General features: G+C 38.8%; 1 protein-coding gene across 2 annotated transcripts; it reads right to left on the reverse strand.

Annotated features, from left to right (window-relative positions):
• Positions 1–2: 2 nt before the first annotated feature.
• Positions 3–27,861, reverse strand: LOC149016451 (5'-3' exonuclease family protein). Of its 2 annotated transcripts, XM_089154572.1 has the most exons (18): positions 27,755–27,861; positions 27,531–27,647; positions 27,386–27,444; positions 27,244–27,303; positions 27,111–27,164; positions 26,930–26,978; positions 26,804–26,851; positions 24,595–24,660; positions 24,377–24,427; positions 24,166–24,285; positions 23,945–24,029; positions 15,683–15,764; positions 8,481–8,595; positions 8,309–8,365; positions 8,154–8,200; positions 8,021–8,075; positions 2,925–3,091; positions 3–820 (listed from the first exon to the last, which is right to left on the reverse strand). In XM_089154572.1, exons 1-17 carry the CDS (start codon positions 27,764–27,766, stop codon positions 2,939–2,941), a joined length of 1,230 nt encoding a protein of 409 aa, XP_089010698.1. In that variant the 5' UTR covers positions 27,767–27,861; the 3' UTR covers positions 3–820; positions 2,925–2,938. The 2 variants fall into 2 exon arrangements, with proteins under 2 accessions (XP_089010698.1, XP_089010699.1); XM_089154573.1 differs by lacking the exon at positions 2,925–3,091.

The raw sequence follows: 27,861 nt of genomic DNA on the forward strand, positions 1-27,861 counted from the left end.
GATTGGAATTTGACCACTATATCTTACAAGCAACGAGCAAGATCTAAGGAAAAGAGTCCGCAGTGTTATTTAATTCTGTTTAATACATGAGTAAAGGAAGAATGAATCTACAAGGGGGCTTGGATCTAAATTTTAACCATAGGTTTCAACCCAGAGCAACTCCATTTGTTTCAAGACTAAATTTTACCTGTAAAAGTAAACAAACTTTAGCCAACGTTGTTCAAGCTTCAGACAACACAGATTCATTTGATGTACATATTTTTCCTATCCAAGTGCAAAAATGGGTCACGTTCTTATTATCAAGCATCACCAAACAATGACATTACCGCTTGAAAAGAGATTACAAGTTGATAAATTTGGTTCCTTCTTTTCAATGATAGATCCCAAGATCCTTGCTCACTAGTCAAATTTCAGCCCAATGGAATTTCCAAACAGGAAATTTGAAACTAGTGAAACGAAGAGTGATGCCAATATCTGGGAGAACATTTTGAGCCTGAAATTCAAGCAAACCTAGGGACTCTCCTTGATTATCAATGGTGGGAATTGCCACCCCAGCCTTTCCTTTGACATCCAGAGATTCTAGAGTGGACAACAGTGCATTGTGGAGGTCAACCATAGCATGGGAACTACTAAGGAAATCGCTTTAAGTAGATCAAAAATCCATGAAACAGAAAAGATAATCCTAATTTGAAGATGGGATTAGATCTTGACAATTTTTTCCAAACCCCACTAGCTTACAATAAAACTATTTCTTCTTCCCACTAGAGCCCTTTGACTTTTTGCTGTGACTTTCTTTTGAGCTCTTCTTGTCCACTGTTTCCTGTCAAGAGACACCATTACAAATAACAAAAATTAGATTCACATAATGGGGGTATTAGAAAAGTCATAAAATGATGCAAGCTTGACAACTCGCATACAGATTAATTTAATTTCATGAATGTCAATGTGAAACATACATAAAAAAAAAAAAATCAAACCAGAATAAGCACATATCAGAAAGGACAGATAATGATACAAGCTTTTTAGTAAGCACAAAAAACTAATTCCATGAATGTTGTGAAGCATGACCCAAAACACTGAAGCTAGAACTATATTTATGGTAGGAATGGCAAGAGTAGAGGTTGCAGGAGCAATATTTCAATGGAAACTTTCTAATAGGACAATGCACTCCTTTGACACAGTTGACCTCCTAAACAATTGCATTTAACACAGTATTGACCTCCATTGAAGAAAATCGAGGTATTGTAAAAGATATGCCCTAAATCCAACCCTTTTAATGCCCTCCAGCCAAAATCCAAAGCCGCATCTGTAAGCCTACCAAATACGGTATTTAGTATTGATATACTTGGCTAGAAGCAACACTTGAGGAAATAGTCGGTAATAAGTTTCAAATCTCCAAGGAGTTGAATCTAGGAGTATGCTATTGAAATACTTGAGCAACATCCTCCACTTTCCAGGACTAGGGCAAATAGACAGCAAAAATTGAAGCAAGTGTACTGAGGTAAGGTGGGGGATGCCGCTGTTTCTTTTACCACTGTATATCTAACCACATAAAACTGACAGACACAACTATGAAAACATGCCAAGCATTATTGGTAAGCATTTGGAAGGAGTGAAAAGTTCCACTGCTTGTGAGCCAAGCAAAGGAAGGATTAAGGAGACAATGTCAAATTATGGACTGAATGACATGTGATGGACAGTCCATCATCAACTTTACAGTATACAGTGAAGGCATGCTATGTTCCTCAAGTCTATCGATGCATCAAAAGAAAAGAAGAATACAAAGATGTACTCACAATTTGTTGGAGAGGCGAAGATACAGAAATTCTCCTAGTGGTGATGGACAATGAGAGTAACTTCAAGAAAGCAAGAGAGATTGATGAACACCAGCAGATACAGCATGTTTGATGCAACAAGTTACATGAATGGCTTCTTTTATTGGAAATAAGCCTTGGGTTGGAATGTGTAGGTGGTGGCCTTTGATCCTGTGAGTTCTCATTGGCCACTTTAAGGGGAGAGCACTCAGGTTTTTGTGACAGAATTTGAGCAGTTCTTAAGGCATACTATGGGAGGTCCTTTAGTCATTGAGTCAAAGGAACGGTATCATAATCTGCAGCATCTTTCCTCATCTTTTGAGCCCAGCTGGAACCTTTTGTGCTATCAACATAGTAGGAAATTAGGATGGAGAGCTTTGTAGAGGTCTTCAGTGTCATCTTTAATGTGGGTTGAGTGGTTGTACTCAAGTGATGTTTTGAAATTAACAATATTAAATTATATTTCTCTCTTTAGGACTGGAAATTGTAAATTGAGGTTGCATCCATTTGTTCAAGTTATGGTACTAAATTATGCGAACGATATCTTAGACAAATCTGCAGGCAAGGCATGTCATGAAAGCCAACCTAAGGTACAAAAGAAACATTTTAAGTATGCTCTTAAACAATTTAAAGGCACCATCTTATTTAGGAATGTTTAATTGTGGTTAGTGAATTTTAAGGACAATATATGGTCAATTAACCACTGAAACCTGTTGCATTTGAACCAGGTATCAGCAGAAAACAGAAAAATTCCAGTTCTGTCCTCAAAATCAAGGTTGAGATCTACTTCGTAAACTTTGATGAAGGGGGAGGCCAAATATCGCTTGGGAAGAATTAAGACTTAAGAAGAAATTATACAAATAGATTTGGGCCGGCAACCAACATGGCCTGAATAGAATCAATAAAAACCAGCAACATCCTAAATATTTACAGGATAGGATATGCAAGGGGGACTTGCAAGCACAATATATTAGGAATATACAACAGGACAGATATAAAATTGATTCAGGCAAGACAAGAAACAAGAATTATAGGATTAAAAAAAATCAATAAATTGAAATCAGGGAAAGGAATGTAGTAAATAAAAATTGGTTTTAGATGAAGGTTCACCAGAGTCTTCAGATTCATGTGCCAAAGCATAGAGCTCTGGAACCTGGATGCCAGGGCATTGAGTATATGCCCCCAACAGCCTTTGGGCTTGAGTTGATAGAGGCATGCAGAGAGAACATCACAGGCCTGAATATTAATCTAGAAGATCCTATGGTGCACTTGATTTCCTGTAACCAGCGTGCCATACAAATCATGGTCAATGAGGTATTTTTCCACCCAACTACAAAAGACAGGTAGCCACCCCCCCCCCCCCCCCCCAAAAAAAAAAAAAAAAAAGCACACATGCACACACACACTTAGAAAGCCCATTTGAGCTCCTTTTAGAACTTGCTTACTAGGAAACAGTCGTGCAACAGTAGAACAAAGAAAAGGTCCATGGCAATGTAGTAGTAGTTCAGACCTGTCATTTATTTTGGGGTCACTGGAACATGTAAAATTAAAATGCTATTCTATAAATTCTACTTATTTTTATGGAAATTTCCCCCCGTTTCTCTTGGAAATAATAAACGGAAGATAATAAGAAGCAACTGAACTCTACATAGAAGCAATTCTATTGTGAAGTCCCAAGCCCAATTTCATTAACTGCCAAAAAGTACCAGTCTACACAGCAAACTTCCAATCAAAATAACCACATAGCAACCATACAATATAAGAAGTTAACATACATCAATCCTGAAGTCTCCAATGGACAGAACTTTAGTGACACCAGAGGGCCAAGATTAGTACCTAATGGTCATCTAGCAAGAACAGCTGATTGGTACCACAGATGGGGCTGTTAAAGGAAGGCAATTGGGTCCTCTATGAGATGAAATTTCAAAATCAGCACCCAAAGGATGACTGGATGTCATGGGTTCTTGCAGATTGGAAAAAATGGAGGAAGAACTAGTAACTTACAGTCACAGCCATATTCATCCAAGAGATGGGGACAATATAAGCATGGAGTGGAGGAGATAAGACAGTTGACGATTTGATACAGTACCAAAATATGGCCAAGAGTGAGTTGATGGCCAGATCTGGAGTCGCAGGACCTGAAGATTACTACAATGGACTCTGAAAACCAGTCTGCCTAACGACTAATTCATCCGTCTTCTAAATCATTTTCTGTTGGAATTGAATGTTGCAGCCTTCTATAGATCACATAGCAACTTTAGCAATGGCAAAAGAGTCTGGTATCTCTTAACAGACTACTGACTGCAGTTTAACGAAAGAACAAACTAAAAGAGAAAAGAAGAAGAAAGGGCCAGGTACATTCTTCGGCAGTTTCTCAATAACCTTTGATCTCACACCATCTGTCAATCCCAGCATGCAAAATACAAGCCAAGCTTTCTGAAAACTCAAACCGTAGCGTGATGAGTAGACTGAACTGATAGTAAGCCTCCCGCGTGTGGAGGAGAGTTTCTAACAAAAAAAATTCCCAATGATAATGGAAATTAACTTAGATTGCTTCCTCATCTCTGGTCATATCAAATAGAAACAAGCATTAAACATAAATCTCCATGAGGAGTCCCCCTCATGCAGATTTGTCACAAAAATTATTAGGAATGAATCCAGGGTTGGGTTCTATAGATGTTCGGCCTTTGATCCCATGGCTTTCAATATAATACGTCACTTTTACGGGCTAAGACTATGGGTAATAAAGTTGCATAAAGGATTAGCTAGTTTGATTCTTTACATAGTTTATGAAATATCATGTTTATATCAGATCCTGATTATAGGTTTCTAGTTAGTGTCTCACCAATCTATAACCACATTAAGTGACAGTGTATGGCAGAATGTGAACAAACAGCATTGCCAGCAGCACCAAATCTGATGGTAAAGGTTATTGAGGTGTTTCAGCAGTTAGCAGCTGAAAATGGAGCTATTAGTAAGATTGATGCAGCGCTGAAAATCTACATCTGCAAGAGGAAGCCAAATAGGGTCTTTGAGGCTGCTGCTCAGCAGCAGTAGTTTTCCATCCTCTGACAGTCAAAGTCTTTTAATTTTTGGTTAGGCTTGGTTCAGTTGTCTAATTAACAAAAATCTGGCCAAATTTAAAATACAATGGCAGGAAGGTCTTTTCCTGCTATTTTAAAAATTGTAGACTTACTAAAGCCTCCACCATTTGAAGGTAGAGCAGTGCTCTAATTTCAACTGTCCAAGTTATAATCTAAGGAGGACTTCCATTGCAAGGCTCATTTTCCCCTTATATACAACCTTCCCCCCCCCCCCCCCAACAACAAAAAAAAGACCCAATATTCTTATCAGCTTCTGTCTGTCTATGTGAGACTATCTGATCTGAGTCATAAAATTGGACTGGTTGCTTGTTGGTTAGAAATCCAAGGTGGCTTTGAAGGTCCTTGGTGCTTGAAAGTCCAAATTGCTGTGGGTGTGGTTTGGGCCTACATCTTAATTGATCCACCTTCCCCAACTGAGGAACAGGTTCTACAGCAGGTAAGTTGCAGATCCAGCTCTTCCCCACAGTTGGAACCCCAAACCTCCCAATCGAGTTACCCAAACCCTAAATCCAAGAAATCTTGGATCATCCAAACCAGCCATCAGAATTCAAATAAACGTCACGCCTATCCTCCACCAGCCCTATGACCTCCAATCCGAAACCTAACCTATTCCAACCCCACCCCCCCCCAAAACAAAAAAAAATTATAACCATAGAAACCAGCGTCTCAAAATTTTGAATTCTTGAAAACCTAACACTTCACCCTAACTAAGTTTCCCTAAACTCTTAATTTTCATCCCATTTGAGCTGGTTCTGTTACAGATCTTGGTTTCTTGGTCCTCATTCAATCAAGGCTGCACCAGAGATCTTAGTGCATTAAAGGTGATGTACACCAGATCCAGTACCAACCAAAGAGGGGCCAAGGAGCTTACCAGTAACCTGCGGCCATACCAGCAACCCAAGTGATCATTCCAAGCATAGGGTATTTTGATAATTTTGCATATTTTCGTCAAGTCCAAATTAGGTTTTAGTTAGATCCAAGGTGTTTGTTGGACACTAGATCTACTTGTATTTTTAAATTTGAGTCCTTATTTCCAAGTTATTTAGAATCCTGATTAGAGCTGGATTCCTAGTTTGTGAAGAAGGCCCCTACAGCTGTCCTATTCCTAACAAGGAATCCATATCTACTGTTAGAATTCACCCTAGAGTAACTAATGAAGGTTCCTTATCTGAGTTAACGTCCTAGTCAATTAAGAGTTTCAGTTTGATTAACATTCCAAGTCAGAGTCCTAGTTCAACTTCTTTCGTAGGCTAAAAATAAGCCTTCCAGCATTGTAATCAGAAACTCATTGATGAATAAAACATTGACTGAGTGTTGGAGGCAAGCAAGAGAGGTCGTGGGTTCCCTGGGTGCCTGCAGCTACTTGAAGCGAGTGATTTTCTGCAGAACTTGTAAATTATAACATTCTTCTTCAAGTCCCAACTAAGTATAAGCCCTTCCCCCATCCCAACCCCATTCCACTTATTCTCTCCCACCCACAGGCATTTCCCCTCCCCTCTAACCCTAGCTTCTGCAGTTCAAGTCTCTCCCCCTCAACTGTAGGTCACACCCAGCCCCTTCCCCACCCTGCAGGCTGCGGCAGCATTAGGATCCCTCCCCTAACCCTACACTATCATTCCAGCCCATCCCTCTTAACTTTTCTTCTTCCTAAGCTTGCGGCACATCTGGAATTCCAGAAAACTAAAATTTTGAAGTGCCAGCTAGTATTTCAAAACCAATAGGAACCCATCCACCCAAACCCTTTCCCCCTTTAGAATTAGAACCTAACTACAGTCCCCTAGATTCGACCCAAACTATCAGCCCCTTCCCAGATCCATAGTTGTCAAGGCGTCGCCTAGGTGTCGCCTTGGTGTCCTGGCGGCCTTAGAGGGCCTGAGGCGATACTCGCCTCAATTGGAGCCCATAAGGCGGGCGCCTCAGGCTCTGAGGCGTCGCCTCGAGCTCGCCTCGGGCTCGCCTCGGACGCCTTGGACGCCTCAGACCCTGAGGCGACCGCCTTATGGGATTTTTAAAAACCACCGTTTTTTATTCCAAATCAAAGGCCAAAAATAAATTGGAAATTAGATTCCAATTGGGAATAATCTAATGGCTGAATGCTTATACAAATGTTACATGGAATACATGGGATCATTTGTAACATTAATTCATTAACATTTTGCAGCGGCCTCCGGTGATTTTGTTCACCATCTTAGGCGACGGTATGTCGCCAACATGCTTTTTTTCTTCTTTTTTTTTGTGTTTTAACAATGTTATAAGTTGCTACTCGTTGTTTAATTTCTGTTTGGAGATTATTAACTGATTATTTACTTCTTTGTGACTTGCAAATTGCAATTAAAGTTTCTGTTGTGGTTCTTGTGACATAGCTACTTCTCTGTGACTTTCACGTGATTGTTATTCATGTAATGTTCTGATGTCATACTCTAAACCTGCTATCTAATTACTGCATCCTATCCTACTCCAAGTAGTATTTGATTATTGTTGTTTAAAGGTCATTCAACATCTTTCATACTCTGAACCTACTATCTGGTTACTGCATCCTATTCCTACTCCAAGTAGTATGATACTTGGAATTTATTTAGGACCTACTATGTGTGGTTTGTAGTATGTTGGATGACTTGAGGTAGGCTAAATGGCTAATATTAGTTTTTTTATTATATATAAGATAGGTTTATAATGAATTAGTGTATGAGATGTACACTAAAAAGTAAAAATTTCACTTAAAACGCCTCGACCGCCTCAAAAGCGCCTCGGAGGGTGCCTCGTCGACTCATCGCCCCAACTAGCTAAAACCGCCTCGCATCGCCTCGTCGCCGTGACAACTATGCCCAGATCTAAAACCCAGAAATTCTGCAGCTTAACTTCATAATAGAAAGATGCACGCACAAAAAAAAAAGAAATTATAATTCCCCAACATCATGCACCACTTCTTAATCTGTGCACATGTACAGAAAGAAATCCTTTTTAACTCCAAGAAACACAATACAGCAATGAAAAGTATACTGCACGTGCCTGGATCTAACATTTGATTGCTGAAATAAAAGTAAAAAGCCTCTGACAATAGATGCTTGGAATGGTTATGGGAAAGAAAGAAGAAAAAAAAACCTTCCGTTTAGTAGGTACTGAGCTGGTCACCACTGGCTTAAAGAAGGATTCTAACCTGGAAAAGACCAGTTTGGAATTAGAGAAGCATACAGAATAAGAAGATCACACATTTCATTTGTCAAATCAAACTCACCGTCCTTGCGATGACTTGTTCTTAGCAGCTTTTATCTTTTCTATCGCCTATTGAGAACATCAACATGAAGATGGATTGGTGATTCATTTTCAAAAGCAACGGAAACTCATGGGAAAAATGCATAAGATATGTTTAAATATGAATTAAGGACATGCCTTAGTTATACGATCATGGTTGAAGCCATTTTCATTGACCAAGAAAGTTATAAGTCCCTATAAGAATAAAATAAATAAGAAATTTAAATTAGAGACACCTAAATTGCAGTTTAATGATACCAAAGTATTAAAAAGTAACTAAATACAATAAATCCAAAATTCTATCCTCCACCTCCTCATCTGGAGATGTCCATTTAAGCTCCAATTGCTCATGGTCTGCCAAGACCACAGGTTCTTTAAAAAGATGTCTGGCTTCTTGATATGGCCAGTCCTCAGGAATTTGGTACCTGCATAAGGAGACAAATATGATTAAGAACCGAAAAAAAGCAGGGGGGCGAATGTTAATAAAAAAGGACACGAAATTCACAGAACTTGTCACTGAAAAACAAAATAGAAAATCCCAAAGAAGGTTACAGAGAGCATTGAGAACAGCAATCATTACATCACTATTAAACTCATCCTAAAGATGGACACGATGAGAGGAACAACAAACAAATAAAATGAAATTTTCAGATATTAGATCAGTTGATTGCCTCTGTGCATATATTTTGAACATAAGAAGCCAAATCTGTCATGAAGCGTAAATTGACTGACGAAAATTGACACTGAAGGAAAAAGAAATTCATCATAAAATATAGTCACCAGTCGAACATCTTGCATACATTGCCAGGATTGAACATTGGACATGCCTGAGGTGAAACCAAATTGAGAAAATAGTTGCTTGGAAGGCATTGCCATTTAGTAGTCTTTTATTTTAATTTCATATTGTGCTCTAATGTCATTTTGATAATACAATTATGTAGAAAATGATCAATTTTAATTTAGTTTCCAATGTCAATAAATTACCTGTTTTTAGAGTTAAATTACCCTGACCTATTCCTTAAAGACACAGATCTCTCATGCCATTCTGAAACTAATCCAGTACCCCTTGACATTAAAGGGGTTGGGGGCAAAAAAGATGCACTGATAAATGATAATTTTACCCTTATTTTGCTTCAAACTCATTACCAGCAACCCTTTACTATGTTTTTATTTTTTCCATATGAAAAAGGTGGGACCCATCACTCCTTCATTTCTTTCCTTCTCTGATTCACCACTGAAACCTCCAGCTCCACCGAAGGCAACTCCAACTGAAGAAAAGCAACCATGTTGCAGTGCACTCCTTTCACTGTACAGCTCCATCTCCATCTCCAGCTTCATCTCAGACCACCCATGGAATTCTTCAAGCCTGGAACTGATTAATGGAATGAACTGGTTGTTTTCAAGTTTTTAAGTTGTGTAGCATTTTAAAACCATCAAACACAGGAAACTGGAAAATATCCATCAGTCCCAGACTCGCTGGTCATTCAGTGCGATAGATGTAACTTGATTCACTACAAATGATATCACATTAATATTGAGACACCCATTCAGAGTTTTAATCCCAAGAACTAAGAACACACCCACATTTATTTCCCTATTTCTTTCTTCAGCTCCAAAGAGCATCTATGTCCAATTTCCGAAGACATTTCCGAAGATTAGGTTCAAACAACAATAAAAAGAAATAAATGAAGCAAAAAGACTGCATTCCCTGTCAAACAACCAAAATCTAAAAAGGGAGAATTTTTTTTGCTTTCTCCGTCCAAAATGAAATGGAAAAGCATGTAAGTACCCAAAGAAAGAAGTTCAGAGACCAGCAGTAATTAGCAAGATCACAATTCGTCTCCAATCAATATTCTCATCATCTGGCAACATTTATGAGTCTAAAGAATAGGACTTGTCAAACTTCTGCCTAGCAAGTCAAGTTCAGTAAAGAAATTCTACCACATAGCCAAGCTTGATTTGATGCTCACTTGCTGAGGAATTGGGGTCGCACAAAGAAGAAAGAAGAAAGAAGAAAAATAAGAAATGGGAGGAGCGGTAGGTTGGAGGGGTAAAAAGGTTCGCGTGCCTTGTGACCCTTGGGGATGGGGATGCATGATGCAGATCCCACACCTATCTGGGCCTATACTCCTTAAATAAACCCAAGGTTGTGGGTCACATAGGTCATAGGCCTGTGATCCTTTAGTTTTAAGGTGAAATGCACCTTCTAATGAGCTTGGAATGGATATCTAGCTTAGGGAAAACCCTGTGCCAAAGGCTTTCACACAAGCAGAACCTGGGTATTTGTTTCGATGCCATGAGCTCAGGCTACCACTGTGATCCACCGACCATTGCACCAAGGCCCACGCCCAATGGGCATCTAGCTCAAGGACAAAATCACACAATATTGAGTCTATTTTTAAGTCAGGGTAATTATGTCTTTTCCTAGCATCATAACTAGGTTTCGCACCTTCAAATGTTGGGTAGTGTAATGTTTTATTTCGAATTAATTTTCGTTTTATTATTAAAACTTCGTAATTAGGGCTGCCAAGGCCCTCCAGTATATCCCATCATGGATGAATAAAAGATTAGATTTGAGCTAAATGCATTTTGTCTGTTTGCAAAGTTGAATGCTGCCTTTCTTCTTTGTGAGAAAATTGTCTTAAGATTCTTGACTGAGGTTCCTAGGTGTTTCGAGTCCTAGACAGTTGAAGATTATTCCTATTTCCTAGTTTGCTTCCAAGATTCATCCCATTCTGACACCTAGAAACCCTAGATCCTCATCTCTAGAAAGATAACTCGTACCAACCAAATCAGTTGTCAACCCTAAAAACACTGTGGTGAAGAAGTCATTAGTTTTAAGGTTGCATCCAAACTTGACCCTTCATACCTATAACCCCATCCCACCACTGGATTCTCAAAGCAAGCGATAACCCCAAAGACCCCGTTTGAATTTACTAATTATACCCCCACCGACTCCATAACTGAAAGTTCAAGCTCTTTCCTGGACTCATTTAGGTTGGTTTTCACAAGATATTTGTGTTGAAAGAAACGATTGTGGTGAATGGCTTATTGATCCATGATCTCAAGCCCTCTATTTATAATTAAGTGGAAAGTAGACTATTACAAGGAATAGAAGTTTACATGAATGCAAACTCTAATTTAACTCCTATAAAAACTCTTATTAGACTCCTAATAGAATCCAACACTCCCCCTCAAGTTGAGGCATGGATATCACACATGCCCAACTTGACCAAAAGAGTATAAAACATCTATCCAGGTAAACATCTGCAATTTGATCTTCAAACTTATAGATTACGTTTGCCTTATAGACTTCCATTTGTTTTGTCCTCATCTTTACTGCAACTTTATGTCTCCAAGGAAGAACGCCCAAGAAAAAAGGTAGAATCTTCAAATGTTGAGAAGACTAAATTTCTGCGCAAATTCGAGGGAAAATATATTTTTGGGGTAACAATTGCTAGGGTAAAACAGCCAAAGTGAAACTTTTGATTTGTAGCAATGTTAGATCTTTAAAGGGAAAGTTTGCCAAGGGACAATCTCCAAAGGTAGGGGAAAATTTGTCAAGATAAGTGACAATCTCCAAAGGTAATAGAGATCAAGTTCTGCAAAGGTCAAACGACAAATCTTTTGCAAGGTTAGATCTCCGAAGAGAAGATGTCAAGTTAAGGGGCAAATCTCCAGGGTTAACAGAGATCAAGTTCTGCATAGTCAAAAAGATAGCTCTATAGCAATGTTAGATCTCCAAAGTAGAAGATTGCGAAGGTAAGGGACAAACTTTCAAAGGATTAGAAGATTGTGAAGGTAAGGGACAAACTTTCAAAGGTAACAAAGATCAAATTCTTCATAAGGAAGTCTACATGAAAGGCATTGAATTGTAGACATCTTCAATCTCCCCCTCACGTGTAGCTTTAAACGTGGGAAAACAATAACAAGGAAAGGAAGAAATTGTAATGGTAAGATGAAAGTATCATGAAAAGGTATGGATAGAAATTAGGGTAAGAAAAAAAATCATTACCATGGAAAAAAAAACTATTCTAACCCAAACGAAAAGAAAGCACAATGGAACAAATCTAGAGAAAATGACAAAATTTGAAAGGGGGTTGACCGAGCCTACGGTGCCACTGATGAAGGTTTGATATTACCGAATGGACCGGATTAGAAGATGTAGTCAAAGCAGAAGTAGATCCTCCAATCAACTCGAGCAAATAAAGTCCATTTACCACGTCCAATCTCCTTCCCCAGATCCTGAAGTAGCTAGGTAGGAGTTGGTAGGGGTAGTAGAGGAAGCAGTGGTCGAGGCTGTACCGGCAGTAGAAGACTGCAGAATACGTCGCAGAGTAGCGAACTCCTCCTGTGAAAAACCAACGTCTGCAAAGGGTGTGGTGGAAACTGTCTCAGGAAGATTAGCCTTTGGTTTTCCCTGTCTTTGTGCTCGTTTTTGCTCAAAATCAGCAGGCTTCCCATGCAGTTTCCAACAATTTTCCTTGGTATGATATGGTTTGTGACAGTGCTCACGCTTGACAATCTCCTTAGCTGGATCAGATTTAGTGCAAACAGACTATAAAGCTAATTTCTCCATAATAGGAGTATGAAGCATGACTAATCGACGACTTTCCTCACACTTAACAAGAGCATAAGACTGTTCTAGTGTAGGAAAGGGAGAACGACTTAAGACTTGCACTCTGATCTGATCGTACTCCACGTTCAAACCTGCCAAGAAGTCATATACTCGAATCTTATCAATGTACTTCTTATATGTCGCCACATCATCTGGATTAGTGGGGTGATAATCCCCATAATGATCCAACTCTTGCCAAAGAGATCGCAACTCAGCATAATAGTGGGCCACAGTTAGTTCCTTTTGGGTAGTCTCATGATGCTTCTTTCGTAGCTCATAAACCTGTGCATCATTCCCCAACTGTCCATATGTTTCAGTAGTAGCCTTCCAGATTTGGGCTGCAGTATCAAGTAATAGGTAACCCCGGGCAATATTTGGATGCATGGAATTCAAAAAGAATGACATAATAAGAGAGTCGTTTGATATCCATTTATCCTGTAAAACACCTGCGGTAGTGGGTTTGATAGTGGTGCCCGTAATGTATCCAACTAGTCCTCTTCCAGCAATAGTCAGGTAAGCAGATCGAGACCAGATCAAGTAATTTGTGCCGTCAAATCTTACCGAAAGAGAATGAAGAGTGGGAAAATATTCGGATCCAGTGGGAGCAGTAGTACCATCGATAATGGTCATGTTGAAAAAAGTGTCTGCAGTTCTTCAGTCTTCACCTTTTGAAAAAAAACTAAAACGTCGTAGAATGCAATAGCCAAAAAACTAAAGACAAATTTTCTCCCTTTTTTTTTTTTTTTTTTTTTTTTTTTTTTTTTGGCTTAATAGAACCAGAGAAAAAATCTGGTCTGGTCTTTTTTTTTTTTTTTTTGCTAATAGAACCAGAGACAAAAAAGGAAAAATATGGTTTGTCTATTTTGGATAATGAGCCAAGAACTGAACCAAGCAAAAAAACCGAACCAAAGGTTGAACCCAAAAAACCAACCAAATAAAATAACCAACGATATCTTCTTCCTCACACGCTCACACCTGAAAAAATCGAAGACTTACCTGGTTCGATGGTAGAGGCGAATGGCGGAGGCGATGGAGAGGAGCAGCGATCGATCGAAATTCTTCTGGTGCAGCGATCGATCGAAACTCTAGATAGAAGAAGATAGAAGAAGATGGGTTTGCGGAGTTCTTCTGCTCTTCTTCTTTCCTTTTTTCCTGTTCTTGGTCTTTTCTAATCGAACTCAGTGCAGCGGAACTTGAAGAACTGCCAGAAAAAAGAAAAAAAAGGCGATGGGTTTGAAAAAAATTAGGAGCTTCAACAGTGTGCGATGTGATTTCGCTTCTAACAAAAAGAAGCGAAAGCGTGAAGCAGCGAAACAGTAGGAAGCAGCAAGAAGCAGTCTGCGAATCGGTTCTTGTTCTTCTTCTTTCCCCCTTTTTTGTTTCTTTTTTTTTTTCCCCCTCTTTCTTGGCCTTCCCTAATCGAACCTATATATTATGCAGCGGAACAAAGAACACAGAGAGAAAAAAGGATGGAACGCCTAAAAAAAGGTCAATGGGTTAGAACCAGCGGTGATGGTTCTTCTCTTCTTCGTTATTATTTTTTTTTCTGTGGTCTTCTTGCAACAGAAAAGATAGTGCGTGAAGAACGAGAAGAAAAAAAACCCAATCGAATTTGCAGTAGTAACTGAAGAACGAAAAAAGATAGTGTTGAGAAAAAAAAAAGGAAAAAGAAGAAAAAGATCCTAATCGAATTTAGGCTCTAATGTCATGTTGAAAGAAACGATTGTAGTGAATGGCTTATTGATCCATGATCTCAAGCCCTCTATTTATAATTAAGTGGAAAGTAGACTATTACAAGGAATAGAAGTTTACATGAATGCAAACTCTAATTTAACTCCTATACAAACTCTTATTAGACTCCTAATAGAATCCAACAATTTGTTAACTGACCCTCATTCAATTAAGGATACATCAAAGCAAAGTGTTGGGCAGACGGGTTTGCAGAAAAAGGAAACGGCGAAAGTTGTGTACATCAATGCGGGGTTCCACTATCTTCCAAGAAGAATAGTAGAGTCATCAACACAGTATATACCCCGCCCCAACTGCACAGTTATCAAATAACCTTAAATCACTAATCTACCGGTGAAGCGTGTAATGAAGATCAGAAAGTAGGGGTGGTTTGGTTATCGTTAGGAATGCAGGGGATCTGTGTATAGAACTTTCTTTTTCTTTTCTTTTCTTTTTTTTTTTCTGGTTTAATTCTCTTGCATAGCTGCATGTGATATGTTGCGTCTTTCCTCTTTAGGTCCCAAATCTCACACATAAGAAGGGTTTCGTGTAACACAATGTATATACAAGCCAGTATCGATCCCTCCCAACACCACCACCCCCCCCCCCCAAAAAAAAAAAAAAAAAGAACCACAAAGTATAATTAGCTAATACACTAAGTCTACTGAAAAAAATACTTCCACATCAATGTATTTTCTGCAAATAGCAAATACAACACAAACATGAATAATAAGTAAACTTACAAATTATTGCATGTGCTTTCTAAATTGTGAACCGATTAACCGTCAAAATAAAAATGTGTGTGTAAATGATGAAAGTAAACATTCTCCCTATAAACAAAAGGACAGAAGAGAATGGCTTTGTTGGATAGGGAATAAAAAAGAAGGGGGGTGGGTGTGCAAACTCATCATACTGAAAAATAATTAACCAGTTGCATGCATACGCTTCTGCCTTTTACTAATTTATAAGGAGAAATCAGTTCTCAAAACAACATAAAGTTAAAACTTTTATACCAGGCAGCCTGGCATTTACCTGTGTTTAAAATGTTGTTATTTATAGAACCATGCAAGAAACAGATCAGGGCACGGGCACAAGCACAAACACGAGCACAAGCATAGAACACAGTATCAACTAAGCTTCCAAATTTAAAACGGAAGTGAGAGCACCTGTCTTTGTTTATGTTTTCCAATATACTTTCTATGCTGCCATGTTGGCGGATGAGCTTCAAAGCAGTCTGTCCCCCAATTCCTGATTGATGTACAGGTTTAAATGAGCAACAAAATCAATACTCCATAAGGAAGCACATATACACACTCCAAAAAGAACACATGCAATTATGCAAGGCAATAGCGAAATCAAGCCATCAACACAATTTCTTAGATGTAAAATAAGACATAATTTACATTAAAGAATTAGAATGTGCAATATTTGATAGATTGGTGAAAACCATTAACAAAAACAACACTTCCATCTAAAGCAAAATAATAACACTTTAAAAGCACTATAACACAATGAACATCTTTGCTTCACATTATATAACTCAAAATAATAGAACAATCATAAGAAAGTAAGGTGAGTTTGAGTTCAACAAAACACAGTATCAGCAGCTCAGCACATACCAACAAGAAATAAACCATAAGTACCTAAAGAAACCATGATCTGAACCGTTAGGTTAGCTTGTCGCACTAAGCAGCTGAGCTACTGAATGCAAGAGTTTGATATTTTTCTTTTCATTCACATATTGGGGGGTTTTTTCACTTTCTTTAAATAATTTTCACTCCAAATAACTGAATTCAACGATAATAAAAGATGAAGAAGAATGGTTGGCTAAGAATATGTAAGGCATTACAAATCTATAAGGCTTTTCATTGACATTGTACACTACATATTTTCATAATTAATTGTAATTCGCTTAAGGGACATGGACTCAGTTGGAAATTTTTGTTTGACAAGCTCTGAGAATGCCATCTGAGATAGTTTGGCCACTTGCAACAGAGACCTAGAGACACCTCAATTAGAAGGGGTTACTGATTCTAATTGAAGGAGCTAAAAGAGCTAAAGACAGGCCTAAAATTACCATAGGCAAGTCGCCAAGAATCATGCATGGTTAGTTGTCTTGTGCAGATATGACTTACGAAGGGCAACGACCCACATTGCCTGTGAAACCCAACCCTAACCTTGACCCGGAAACCCTGTTGTTTGTAGGTCCGACAACCCAAAGTAAGGCAAGAAGTCAGCTTTGGGCCATTTCAATAGAAGACTTGGTGGCTGGATTGAAATCCATGAGTGTTGATGTCAGTGTTCCATTTATGGAAACTGCATCCTGTTGAAGATCGGATTAGTTGATGGACTTGGAGTGCTCTCTGTATTGGTTCGAAGGCATTTCTACCTACTAGGTAAGTCACTTTAGGTGTGTGCAAAACCCCGTTATGTTTGGACTTGATCTAAGCCTTCAAATCCACAGTTTGAACTTGCTGTCCTGATTGGTCGACTCATTGGTCGACTGGATTAGTCGACCAATCCAATCGACCAATTGGTTCTGTTTTGCTAATTAGGTCATGGCTACTCTATTTAAGTCTAAATCTCGGGATTACTCCGCCTCCTCTGCCTCCTAAGCCTCTAGAACGAGTTAGAACTCCATTCTAATCAATTTCCTTGCATCCTTGGTTAATATCTCGCAAGAACTCAAGTGATCTCCTTCCTCTTGCATCAAAGGTATGTCTACGCTCTCTTTTTCTTCTCCATCTCTGAATTTCTTTTCTTTAATCTTGTTCTTGATTGAGATCAGGAAGGAGATGCTGCATTCTTGCAACCATCTATTCCATGATCTCATTCTATTCTTTGAGATCTATGATCATCGTCATGATCTTAACCCTAGCCAAATATTTTCTTGAAACCCTAACCCTTGTATGATCTTTCTGGAAACTCTTGGTAACCTCCCATGCGAGGGAAACCTCATGGGCAATATTTATGTTAATCTAAACTTGATCATGGAATGATTTTCTTGTTGTTTTTGACCAAACAATTTATTCCCTTTCATCCTGTGATCACAACCTTTTCATGAGAGCCATAAAGGTTGAAACCCTAGTTTCATGAGAGCCATAAAGGTTGGATCTATTTCATTAGTAGTCAATCAATGTGTTTTCTTTACAAGATTTGTAACCTATCAACCTTTAGTTCTTTATCCTTGATTATACCATACTTTCTTCATGATCCATGATTAACCTAATTAGGGTAACTTTTGGTTCCTAATTTGTAACTTGAAAACTTGATTCGATTAGTGTTTTGATGTCCTCTATATACTAGTATGCTGCCATTGTAGTTTCCCCCTGATTTTGTACCCTTTTGAACCACCAAATTCGGTTTTATTTTCCCAAAATTCTAATTCTTGAAGGCCATTGTCTCGGTTGGTCGACTCATTGGTCGACTGGGGCAATAGACCAATCCAATCAACCAATGAGTACAGTAACCTCATTTTTGGTCTGTTTTGATTGTTTTGATATCTTTCCTTCTAGGTATCTTTCCTAATATGTTGTATACACTTATTTAGGACTTTCTTCTCAGGTTTAGTCAAGGTCTTACTTGATTCCCTAAGATTCCTTTGCGAGTTATATAAGGTAAGGACAGTTATTTCATAATTACATAGATCACATACTCTCTGGTTTCTACTTTATGAAACTCTGAGTTTATGTATTGTTCTTGTATCTTATACTTCTGATGCACTACTGTAAGTATAGTAGCACTTGTTTATGTATTCTTTTTCATTATTCAAGTATATGAAATGTTTATTACTACTTGATCGGACTATGCTTTTACATTCTCTTTTATATGATGAATTGTTGGTTGTGTATGTCATGACTGATCTGAGAATGTGTTTGATTAAGTATGGTTTGGGATTGGGAAGTGTCCTTTTGACGCTTCTGTCCTTGGACATCGGAGGGAATAGTATGGAATATTCTCCGAAGATGCCCATCGACGCTTTCCCGAATCATTGGTTGTCATACCTAGGGCTGACTAGCAGTGTTTGGCTAGGATGTCCCCATTATATCAGACCCAAATCGGAAGGGTATTGAGACCGAACGACCCGTGATAGCAATGTGATTCACGGGCGCTCAAGACCGGTAACCAACCCGTGAGAGGACGGGAATCATGTTGTGGGGGCCATTTATTGGAGGGTTGCATATGGCTAGACTTGGGCTCATGGGCGCTTAAGACCGGTAACCAACCCATGAGAGGACATGAGAGCTTCCCGTTTACCATATGTGGATAACCAATAGGGTTGATGAGTCCGTAGTCCGGATTATTAGGACTCTAGTGGAAAGGACCGCCCGGGGCGAGGAATGGAAGTATCTGGACCTGAGTTGATGTAACTAAGTAGGAGACTTGCATTTGGCTAGGCTTTGACCTTGACATGCGCCGGTACTTAGACCAATGGTGATGTGAGAGAGCGGTGACTTAACCCCCAGCCATGGATTGTCCTGAGGGATGCTGGACCCACTACCAACCGGAGCCGTGTGTGTGACCTACCCAAAGAAGTACGGTGCTATGACTTAAAGCATGTCTGCCAATAGAGACCAGCATACATAGAGTTTAGATGCATACATACATTATCTATTTCATTTCTGATTATATTGTTTATTCATTTCTTGACTTTAATCTTTGTTTATAATATTTAAACCATGATTATTTCCTGTTTATGATTATGTTATTGTATATGTGGCAGGATGATTTCCTCGATACTTGATCTTCGGGGTTGTGGATCACACACTCGGGTATGCCAGGTAGGGTACCGGCTAGGTGGATGTGACATTGCCGATACCAAGCAGCTGAGGTTTTCCAAATTTCCTGGGCTATCCACTTTGCCTCTTACCATTTTTCATTTTTCGGATTCCATTTCCCACTTTTCTTATTTCGTTTCTTCATTTTTATTCTTCTTTCTTCCTTTCCTTTCCCTTTATGTGGGTATCATTTTTCCTTACTTTGTTTTTCGTGGCTGATGCCATCACAATCATGGTTTGAGATCTCGCGATCTCACTTTTTTAAGAAAGCAAGACAAGATGAAGGGCAAGATTCCCACATCTTGCTCCAGATCTCGCCATATCTTGTTGAAACTCTCAATTTCTATCGCATTTTTTTGCAGATTCAGCTGGATTTTCACATGCAACTATTTTTAGAACATCTACAACACCAAAGGATGATCGATCATTCTATGTTTGTCTCATGAACTTATGAGTTCAACTAATATAGAATTTCTAATGGTTGTATAATTTTATTATTATTCTCGAGTGTTGAGGTTGTGATACTCATATGGATGGAATTTCGATGACATTTAAATTACTTGATGTATTTGATACATTTACTTTTCATTTATAAACCTTAAAGGTTCTATATTACATGTTGCGTAATCTTGCATTCCCCAGTCATACAGCATTTCGGTTTCACACTCAACGTCAACTTAACACTCATACTTAGGGTTGTTTTCTCACAAATCCAAGGCCACCAATGTGTTCAAAAGGCCTCAATTGGGCTAACTACCAAGTTAGAGCCCAACTTGGACCCTAAAACCCACCAAGATGGACCATCGAATTGGCTTGAAAAAAAAACCATATCTTAACCGAGATTTCACAAACTTGGTTGAGATCTCGGTTTTTTGGAAGGGGCGATATCTCACTCGAGAGCAAGATCTTGAACCATGATTACAATCACAAAGCACCCAAGTTGGTAAGCATCACAGAAAACTATCGGCGTTGATTCAAAACCTCTGTAAACCTTCAAACGAACAGGACAATGTTTTCCCTTAACAAACAATCTACCACAAGCATCACAGCATGTATAGCCGAGAAACCACCTAGAGAAATCACAGTCGCCATCACTAGTCCTTCCCCAGGGTTGTCTTTGATCGCAAGAAGGATCACCGTCACCGTAAGGATCGATGCACTCTCCTTCAATGCCCCTATCGATTCTTTGTGCAATAGGTATGCCAAATTGATAGAGCTCCTTGTTGTAGCGATAACGCACACTCTAGAGTCGAAGGTTGAAGGTCCAATTGACCGTCAATTCAATTGACCCGCTGCAGCCTACAAGGTTCAACCCGTGGGTCATACTGGTTCCCGAGTTAGACTTGGTCCATCTGAATTACTTGGGCCTAGACCTGTAAATGGATAGCCGAAATCCGCCTCCGAATTCGCATTCGTATTCGTTTAAGGGTATCCGTATCTAAAAATTTTCTTACCGGAAAATATCCGTATCCGTCCGCTAAGCAACCGGATTCGGATTCGAATAATTGCTTATCGGATCGGATAATATCCGGATAATTTTTTATCCGGATAGAGTAAAGTATTTAACTGTTTTTCTTTAAAAATAGATGATAATCGGATTCGGATAGCGGTATTCGGTAATCGAAATTAGAAATTGATAATAAAAAATGTAAAAAAGTGACAATTATCAATCAATAATCGGATATTTTATTGGATCGGATTATTATCGAATATCCGATAAAGTTTCGGATTTGGATAGCGGATTTGCTAATCGGATTCGGATTCGGATACTGGTGTATCCGAACCGAATCCGGTCCATTTACAGGCCTACAGTTGGGCCCAAATTAATAATGAGATGGCTTGGACTTTGGATTAGCAAAATGGGCCCAGCCCATGGAGGCTCTTTTGGATGAACTTTATTCTTACACTGCTGGGCCTCCGGAACAACCCACCCATGGTGGTTCTTTAGAACATAATTGTGCCTAGCCTTGGGCCTGAGACTAAGCAGGCCGAAGTTGGGCCCATATATCGTGGTTTCTGGTCTTTAGGGTTTGAGCCAAACCCATAAACTGATTTAGGGTAAAATGTCAAACATCCAAGCCCCTCTTGTGTTGTCTTCTCCAAATGTGACGGCAGGACCTCCTTGCAACTGGTTGTACGCCTCCAGCAGCTATTCCTTCAATACCTCCCTTCGATGTTAATGCTTGGCCTTCCAATTTGATCGCACAACGTACTGCCTTCAATCCTAGTATGGTAGACATCCCAATCCAAGCTCAATTCTCCTCTTTCTCTTCTTTTATGAATCTGGTGCAGCCCCCACAGCCAGCCAGCAGTCCTCCTCCGCCCTCTGTTCCACGTCTTCTTCCTGTCCCCTTTTTAGTCTGATTTTTCAAAATCCTTGTTATCATTAGCCTCTCAATTTCAACATGGGGAATGTCCAACTCCAAACTCAGATATGTATCCTTCCCATTTTCAAGGCTTCCTTGAAGGTCGCCTGATTAAATACCGACCAACACCTCCTATAGACCCAATTTAACGAATCTCCTTCCAAATGTTGGAGAGCTACTCCCAGCTGATGTTCGTGCTCGACCCAATGTTCCCAACAAAAAAGCTAGACCTTTGTAAGCCATTCCTACGCCCTCCCTTCACCGGAAAATAGAGACAATGCCATGTCACCTCTTGGATCATGATGGCTCCCTGATACAAGTTGTTAGGACCCTTGAATCAAGCCCTAAATGGATTCACTCACTCATTCACACACACACAACATTCAAATTGTATAAACAAGATTTAAAGACGAAGTGCAAATAATCATTCATTAAACTCAGGAAATGAACTCCGTTACAAAACTCCCCAGACCTGAATACACCCTTCAAAATACCCCAAGGGTCTTTCCCTTTCCTCAAACAAGTCCACCCCCAGACAAAACACTAACTCATTAAACCCCCTCTCACTGTCACACTCTTCCCCATAATATAGCCTAAACACAAGCTTAACAAACTAATTACAATATTTGGAATTGATCCCCTACACTCCCTTGTACTCTACGCCTAAGGAGTACGCTCCTCAAAATTGGTGTCCTAAGACTCCTAACAGAGGCTCAACTTCTCTATCCCTCTTGTTCTTCCTTTCCCTCCCAACTGAAGATCCACCTAGAAAGTTAACCTATTGATGCCTTTGCTGCTGACCAGAAAGAAGATTCCAGAACCAGCAGTTTGGCTTTTCCCCTTGTTTTTCTGCTGTAATCTTTCAGCTCTCAATGATCATCCACTCACCTGGAGTCCCAGGTGATATGTCAAGGGTCAAATCAGTGCACCAAAGGCCAAGTAGGCCAGGTTTTTTGTAGCATACTGAGTTCATGGCTGAGATCATTAAAAGCTCTCAACTTCTGACCCAAGTCAATATCTGAAAATACTTCAGTTTCAGCCATCAGTTCAAACTGATATTCTGAGGTCCAGTTCCCACCATGACCCCCCCCCCCAGTGGCAATGTCTTTGCACCCTCTTGTGCTGCATTATTTCTTGATTCAATTTATTTTATGGTTTAATAACTTACTCTAGACTTGTGAATGCGGCATATAGGTTAATTCATACTTGGGTTGGATTATTGATTGATTATTGTGAGAGGTTAACTATGGATTGGAAATTCTATAGGATCGTCATACGACCAACTATAATCTATTGTGCAGAATGTCGGGCTGCTAAGAAGCATCATACAAATTAACTCAACATAGCAGAAAAGAGGATGCTAAGATGAATGGCAAAAAGGGGAAGAATAACGCAAGGATTCATCATATTATACCGGCTAGGAGTGGCTCTGATAAATGATAAACTACGAAAAAGTCGATTGAAGTAACAAATCCACATTCAACGGAGGCCTTTAAATACCCCTGTATAGATAAGTGACTTATCCAGATTGAAGGAACTAGAAGAGATAGGGACAAACCTAAGATAACCTAATCAAAAGTGGTGAGAAAGGATATGCATGGCTTAGGCCTTATAACTAATACCAGATAGAGCTGATTGGAAGGCAAGGAATGCCAACCCCATTTACTTGGGACAAGGCTTCTTATCATTGTTGTTGTCTCTACGGATTGGAAACACCTACTTTTAACTACTCTCATGACCCTAAATATTCTAGATCAGCCGCAAAGCAGAGTCTAATTTTGTCATTTTGAGTGTATTTGTAATCCAAGGGGTCAGAATATTCTAGAACTAGCATTATTCCCCAAGGCCTGGGAACCCCCAAAGGCTTATGTCCTTTTGGTGGGTTGGGAAATGGGAACAACTGAAAAGAACAGCCAAACAGGATGTCTAGGACAAGTTTAAAGTCAAAACTGTAAACCACAGAAGATATGGTCAGATTCATGCATCAGCCGTGAAAGCTAACGAGATTAAGATCTATGGATCATATCTCTAAATTTTGAAAATTATATATTTTACAATTTCATTAATGTGATGAGTTTTTTGTTGGAACAGGTTTTAACCTCTATCAGTTACTTCGATAATCCTCAATATGCTTTATGTTATTGCATTTGTAATTGATTATAAACTTAATTGTGCTGACTAGATGACCTTTGTGCACTCATTACAGTCAAAACTATGCTTGTTTGCAAAGTATTCCACATTAACAAGAAAACATTAAGAATCTAAAATGGAAATTCTGCCCTACCTCGAATACTCTCACAATAGTCACACCCAGAAAGAATACATAAGTCAATGAATTGATCCATGGTCAGATTCAGCTCCTGTAAAATCTGGAAAAAGAAGCAGTACAGGAAACAATATGATCAGAACTAACAACTAAACAATCGTGTTTTAGCTTCTCCTTTTTCCCCATCTCTTCCTCCCACCCCAACCCTATTTTGTTATTTTGAACTTTTGACCACACACCTTTGAAATTTCAAATTCCATCACAGGGATTTTCTTTGAACTAGGATCCATCAAATGGCGAAGAAACCTAGGGGCCCCAAAAGTTAGAGAATCCATATCTTCAGAAGCCACAGCATATACCTGAAAAATTCAAGGATCAAATATGATAACTTCAAGGTATCAGACACCAGGCAAAACAAATTAAACATTTCAACAATATGTAGAAGCTTGCCTTCCCGTTTTTGCAAAGTGCAGCACACTCTGCCTCTGCTTCAGATGGAGCCTGGGAAAACCAGCGAGAAAAAATAAATAATATCAGATTGGGACAAGTACACAATGTGCAAAACTTGTAAAGAGAACTTTGGGAACAAGTTAGATAATATATGTGCAACTAGTTAAACATATATAAAGAAGTCCAATGTAAATTTAGTTCTGTGTCATCTATATAACCTCAATCACAGGAACTCCCATGAGTCTCAGAAGTTTCTGGCAGTCCTCATTGTGTTGCTTTGTCACCTGCAGAAAACATACACCACAAGCTCTCATAGGCAAAAGCAGCTACCAAGTGTTTCTAGAATAAGTAACCTTCCTTTCACTTTCCAGATGAATCTGAAAGAGGAGAGAAGTGGAGGGGAGGGGGACACAGAACCCACCATATGCACGCAAGAGCATTTAGCCATAACTTTAATTGAAGAGGGGGGAAATAAAAACAGACACGCACAGAGAAACCACCATGCACATAAATTCATCTGGTTCTTGCCCTTAGTTGAGTTCAGTAACATCTAATATGGCGAACCATTCAGAATCAGGAAGCCAGTGAGAAATTATCAACCTATAATAGCACAACTGCTTCTCTAGGGATATTGGACTGATGAAAAGGTCAAGTATGAGATACAAGCCACCATATCAATTAGTCCCCCCAAGTGTTCAATTGGTTAAAACACGTGGTTAAATATGCACATATATAGAAACAAGATAAAGGAAATCATCACAAGATTTGTGAAGAACATGGTAGAAACCCAAATTTTGGACTTGAGGAATTGGTTATTTAGAAACATCGTACTAAACGTACAACATCAAATCATACCACATATATGCATGAAATGATGCATTGAATATTAAAAAATAAAAATAAGCAATCATATTACCCTCAAAAACAAGCAGACATACAACACACCAGCGTATGTATAAATAAAAATGAACTAATGCAAATATGAACTACAAGGTCTATAAGTTAAAGCATCAAGCCCAATTCCAGAATAAATTGTTAAAAGCCCTATGTGGGAGCCTTTCCTTCTTGACAGATGGAGCTCCTGAGGGTGCTCAATAGAGGAAATGGAGTCGGTCAAGGTTCTATTCTTCTTCTTTTCTGTATTTTCCTCCCCTTCTCCAGTTTTTTCTTCTCCTTCACTCATCCATTTAAGATTGAAAATAAATATAGAATAATACAGGTCGCTTCCAACATAAAAAAACATCTCAAAGCTTGTTGGAACTCCTGTTCAGCTGAAGAATCTGCTTTAACGATACCAACTAAGGCTAATGGATAATTCGAATCTAGTACAACCATTAATAAAATATAGAGATTCAAATGATTTTTGGGAATCCTCAAATGCAATGAACAGAAACAATGGGATGACAGGAGTTATAAAATTTTCCTTTTAAGTTTTAAAGGAATACACACCAAACTCAACTCTCCACTTCATCCTTCATACTTCAATTCTTTATGAAACCTTGTGATTCCATTTCCTTTTAAGTTTTAAAGGAATACACACCAAACTCAACTCTCCACTTCATTCTTCGTAATTTAGTTCTTTATGAAACCTCGTGATTCCAAGTTTGATCTCCATAACTTTAACTTGGCATTAATTCCTACTTTTGACTCATCCACCAAACAAAACTCATCAGAAAGAAACATGTTAAGCAATCTTATCTTGAATATCTCCAGTTAAATCAATTCACAGTAAGCACGAAGAAATACGAGCCTAAAGATGGTCCTTGATGTAATCAAATTGTAATTGAGAATTCGTTACCTAGGCCCTAACAGTTCTTACACTAATCACTGCATCATTTTGTCATCTTCAATTATATCCACAAAATTACTTTAACAAAAATAAATAAAGGAAGATAAGATGTTTTACTTTCCATACCATGTTATATTCTTAGGGCATGAAATTGTATGCCCAATTGTACACTCATTATTTTCACCTCCAATGGAACTATAAATGGAATTTTTATACCCAATCTTTTACTTCTCCCCATCTTATGTTGAAAGAAACAGAACCTTGCCACCCCAATTCCCAACATAATGTTCAAGGAATGACGACTAGTTCAGCCATCCGAGTTAAATATCACATTTTAAACCCAAAAAAAAAAAAAGCGTAGATGACTTTTAAAAAGGTGGATTCACTGTATTTGGTTCTTCAGCATGCAACTTCAAAGAGCAATAAACAATCAAAATATATAGGGATCAAAAAAAATCCTGTTTAAGAAACAAATGAAAAACCTATAAAATTCAACATGCAACAGTTCTCATTTTCTAAACATACTGATTGGGAAAATGTTAACTTCAACATTTCTCTGCTGATTAAGGCGCACTGATTTGCACCAAAAAAGGAACAATTTGAAAAAGTTGGTTTTAAAGTTGAGGAAACAAACACACCTTAACCGTCCTTTTACTGAACTTCTCTATGTCTTCCTTTTCTCCTGTCTGCAATATTCATCAAAATTAAATAAATTACAGAGCAAATATGTAAGCTAATATGACAGACAGTGAAGAAATGCTGACCTCTAACGCTGCCGCCAAGTCCTCAGTAGCACCTGTTCTTTTGGAATACCTGAATCATGGTATAAGACCATTGCAGGAACCACATACACAAAATCACAGAGTAAATACTGACGATTTATAATCATTTTGATTTTTGGAGTAGAAACCAGTAATTGAGATTCCACTGTTATAAGTGATATACCGCTTTGCTAGTTCTTGCTTCTTCATTTCTGGTGGCGCTCCATCAAAAACATACCTGATAATTGTAGTTCAGAGGAAGGAAAATTCAATAATTGAAGGTTTTTGAAGGTGGGGATGTGAAAGAAACAACTTACACGGGCTTCATTCCAGCTTCAAGAAGTCTAATTGTTCGAGTGAACATTCCCTGCAAGTGACTATACCACAGACAACATGAAATGAGTACTCAGATTTGTAGAAAAAGGGGAGAATTTTTGTTTTATTACAGCTAATTCCTACCTTGTTACTTCGCCAGCTTCATTAGTTAAGGTCTCAGTACCAATCCGCCCCACTACAATCTGCAAGATTCAACATTCAACAGTGACATGAAGAAGTATAAAATCGAGAAAGCCTATTGAACTTGAGTAATTAAGGTAGTACGAACGAGAAACTGATAGATGCTCATGCTAGCATCAATGGCGATTTTACGACCAAAATAGCTCTCGAATTTCTGCTCTTTCATGCATTTCGGAGCATTGTCCGCAAGTAGCTTTGTTAAACCCTAGCAAAGCCATGAGATTGACAAGTACAATAAGGCGAAGTTTCGGAAAAATAACTGTAAATCTTGAAAAGCGAAAGATTTGATAAAGAGTTTGAGTTGTTGAAAACCTTAATACCCATGAGGATAGTTAGCAATGGAGACGAACCAGAAGGCGACGACAAGGGGGAACTCTGCTGTGTTCCTGTTGAAATTCTTCAGGGTTTCCCGCCTTTAT

Source organism: Hakea prostrata, chromosome 5 (genome assembly GCF_041222555.1).
Source record: "Hakea prostrata isolate BN-2017 chromosome 5, UWA_Hpros_2, whole genome shotgun sequence".
In the NCBI taxonomy this organism is placed as follows: Eukaryota; Viridiplantae; Streptophyta; class Magnoliopsida; order Proteales; family Proteaceae; genus Hakea; species Hakea prostrata.